Source organism: Triticum aestivum, chromosome 3A (genome assembly GCF_018294505.1).
Source record: "Triticum aestivum cultivar Chinese Spring chromosome 3A, IWGSC CS RefSeq v2.1, whole genome shotgun sequence".
Lineage (NCBI taxonomy): Eukaryota > Viridiplantae > Streptophyta > Magnoliopsida > Poales > Poaceae > Triticum > Triticum aestivum.
Window position 1 is genome coordinate 607,201,963 of NC_057800.1, and position 3,305 is coordinate 607,205,267.

General features: G+C 58.4%; 1 protein-coding gene across 1 annotated transcript; it reads left to right on the plus strand.

The window, feature by feature from the left end:
• The first annotated feature begins 931 nt into the window (after positions 1–931).
• On the plus strand, positions 932–2,789 carry LOC123062543 (epsin-2). The gene is made up of 4 exons (XM_044486097.1): positions 932–1,516; positions 1,619–1,741; positions 1,846–2,007; positions 2,109–2,789. Exons 1-4 carry the CDS (start codon positions 1,410–1,412, stop codon positions 2,485–2,487), a joined length of 771 nt encoding a protein of 256 aa, XP_044342032.1. The 5' UTR covers positions 932–1,409; the 3' UTR covers positions 2,488–2,789.
• The last annotated feature ends 516 nt before the right edge of the window (positions 2,790–3,305 follow it).

Consider the following 3,305-nt stretch of genomic DNA (forward strand, 5'->3'; position numbering starts at 1 on the left):
GAAGACATACACGGCGACCGAAGACAAGCTTCTTTGCGAGTGTTGTCGAGACATTGGACAAGACCCCAAGACCGGCGCCGAACAAAAGCATTCGACTTTTTGGATTCGTGTTCACCGGGAGTTTCATGAGCGCAAGAAGTTTTCGCTTACCAAATTGTGAGCACGCGCGGGTGGGTGTCCATTTCCAAGCGATGGGGGTGATCCAACAAGAGTGCAACAAGTTTTGCGCCACTCTTGGGAGCATCAAGCCCGCCCCGTGAGCGGCATCGGCATGCTGGTATGCTAGCAAGCCGTCCTCTTTTATGTCATCAAGTTCATGCTTGCGTGTTCATTTGCATATCATGGTATGCTGGCATGATGAGATATGGCCACTGACATGATTGGCCGCGGGTCTTTTTTTTAAGTTGAGCGCTGACATGAAACGGGTCGGCGCGTTGGGTGCACTGCCGATCCAAATACAAAACTGGACGGACGCCGAGCGGCGGCCGATCCAAACAAACAAAAAACGGACAAATGCGCCGTTCATTTGGATCGGTCCATTGGAGTTGCTCTAACAAGTCTCGGTCGACTTATACTTGGCAGACGGTAGATGCTAGTGACACTGCTCCGCGAACAGAGAAACGTGGCGACGCGTTTGTTCTCATCTCTTCCAAAACGCATCCGTGGCGTCCCCGCTGGCCGCCGCGCTACCACGCGAGTGGCACACCATGTCACGGCGCGACGCATAATATAGGCACCGGGGCCGCCGGCGCACGGCCAACGCGCCACGAGTACCCGGGCCGCATCACGCGACCTCATCCTGCCCGCCCGCCTGCCGACCTCGCACCACGGAATTCAAAATTCAAGCGCGCTGCCGTCCCGTCCAGCCGGTTGATGTTTCGCCACTCGCCCGCCCACTCCACTCGCTGCCCCCCCGAACGGTCCGAAGCCACTAGAAACAAGAAGCCGCGGTGGATCCACGTACGTCCGCCAGCGGATCGCGGATCGCATGGAGCGCATCGCTCTCCCCTCCCCCTCCAAATAAGCTCGTCCCGTCCAGCGCTCTCACAAATCCATTTTTGCTCCGTGCGTGCGCCCGTCACTGGCGCTCGGAAGAGGAGTGGTTGCGCCCTCGCCCAACGGCTCGCCCGGCCCCGTGCCGCTTGTTGGCTTGCGCCCTTGTGCGGGGTGGAGTGGTTGGCCGCTGGTTTTGTGCCCATCGCCGTTGCCGGCCGGCGCTGGGGGGCGGGCGGACGAACCCACGCGCGGGCGCGCAGCGCAGGATAGTCGCGGGAGTGACGTGACACCACTGCGCGTCGCCTTGTTATATCTATCCACCCTGCACCGGTCCGATCCTCGTCGGCGGCAACGAGCGCGGTCGGGAGGTTTGAGGGTAAGGGGAATTTCGTGCGTGCGTGCGTGAAGCGGCCATGGACGCGCCCTTCTTCCACGAGCTCCGGCGGCAGGCCTCCTCCTACCTCACCGGCAAGATCCGCTCCGCGCGGCTCGCGCTCACCGACGTCACCCCGACGCAGCTGTACGTGACCCCTCGCCGATCGACAATCCGTTCCTGCTCTCCGTTTCTTGGTGCACCGTTGCTCTGCCAAGGTCCTAACAGAGAGAGTGGCCGCCCATGCAGGATGACGGAGGAGGCGACGAACGGGGACGCGTCGCCGCCGAACGCCAAGACGATGAGCCTCATCGCGCGGGAGGCGTTCGAGATCGACGAGTACCTCAGGATCTCCGACATCCTCCACACCAGGTGACCTTCTCCTTCTCCCTCTCCTTCGCCGCACCGGATCGACGCTCTCCTCTTCTCCTCTGCCCGTCGTCTAACTCGGGACACATCGATGGGTCGATCCTCAGGCTGGCGACGTTCGACCGGAGGCAGTGGCGGGAGCCGTACAAGGCGCTGCTGCTGCTGGAGCACCTCCTGACGCACGGCCCCCGCAGCGTGGCCCTGGAGTTCCAGAAGGACCGGGGCGTCATCCAGCAGATGGCCGCCTTCCAGCACATCGACGAGCGAGGGTTCGATCTCGATCTTCTCCTATTCCTACACACGTAATTCATTCTTATTCAGTTCGTTAGGGTGAAAATTTTCTGATGTTCTTCTGGGATTCTCGGCGCAGTTTCAACTGGGGCCTGACGGTGAAGGGCAAGTCGGAGCGGGTGCTGAAGCTGCTGGAGCGGGGCCCGTTCCTGGAGGAGGAGCGGGAGCGGGCGCGCAAGGTGGCGCGCGAGATCAAGGGCTTCGGCAGCTTCAACCTCAGCAGCACCGGCGGCGGCTCGCGCGCGGCGCCGCAGGTGTACGGGCGCAGCCACTCCCGGTACGAGGACCGGCCGTGGAAGGAGGGGGACGGCGAGGGCGAGGACAAGGAGAACCTGGTGTCCCGGCCAGACCCGGGGAGCATGTGCGAGGAGGCGGTGGAGGAGCTGCACCACCGCCACCCGTTCCACGGCTTCGGGCAGCGGCGGCAGCCGGAGGCGATGCTGCTGCTCAGCCAGTGATCGGGGCTTCAGGAGAGGGATGAGCGCCGTCTTCTCCCCCCTGTACTGTATGTCGGTGTCAGCGTGTGATCTGAATCTGAAGAAGAAGAAGAAGAAGAGCGTGTGCGAGGTCAGTGGTTTGCTGACGTTGCTGAATGCTTAGCTAATTTTCTTCATCTCTCGTGTCGTACTTGTACATTCTCTTGACCCCGTTCCTCGAGCAACGTCTGAACTGCGTTCAAAGCGTATCCCTCTGAACTGTGTTCCTGTTGTCTGAATTTGATAGTACATGAATGAACGCGGAACAAGAACTTCTGAACCCAGGACGCAAAGTTCTCAACTTGACAAATGAACAGGTTCCAAGCACGTCATGCAATCTACTACGTACATCTGATTATAATTTACCGTAGAAGATAGGTGGGTGGAACCAAAGATTCTCAGAAGTTCACTGAATATGTACTGCGAATTATGTGCTTCCTTCCAGTTCTAGCAGAGGAAAATCAGGCAAGGCTTACCCCAGCAGAGGAAGATCACAGAACACAGATTCGTGTTCCACGCCAGTTTCTCTGTAGAAACCCCCGGTGTAAAATTTCTTCATCAAAGCCTAGCTTTTGACGCTTTCAGTTTCAGTGCAGACACGCGTAAAAGCCTTCTTCTTTTCTCATGCCAATGGTAGTCATCAGCACATCACATGGTTTACGGCCATGACTCGAATGGATTTCAACCTACTCTTTCCATACAGCTACAGCAATAGTTGCTACACTTGCTAGTACTGGTAAAGGAGAGCGCCAAATGAACCTGCTGCCCAAGAAAATGCATAGCACGGCAAAGATCAATAT

What these genes read in the sequence shown, in the direction of transcription:
- LOC123062543 (XM_044486097.1), top strand. Translation starts at nt 1,410, where the DNA reads ATGGACGCGCCCTTCTTCCACGAGCTCCGGCGGCAGGCCTCCTCCTAC. An exon ending in GACGTCACCCCGACGCAGCT is followed by an intron (nt 1,517 to 1,618) that starts GTACGTGACCCC and finishes CCGCCCATGCAG; the next exon opens with GATGACGGAGGAGGCGACGA. An exon ending in CAGCACATCGACGAGCGAGG is followed by an intron (nt 2,008 to 2,108) that starts GTTCGATCTCGA and finishes TTCTCGGCGCAG; the next exon opens with TTTCAACTGGGGCCTGACGG.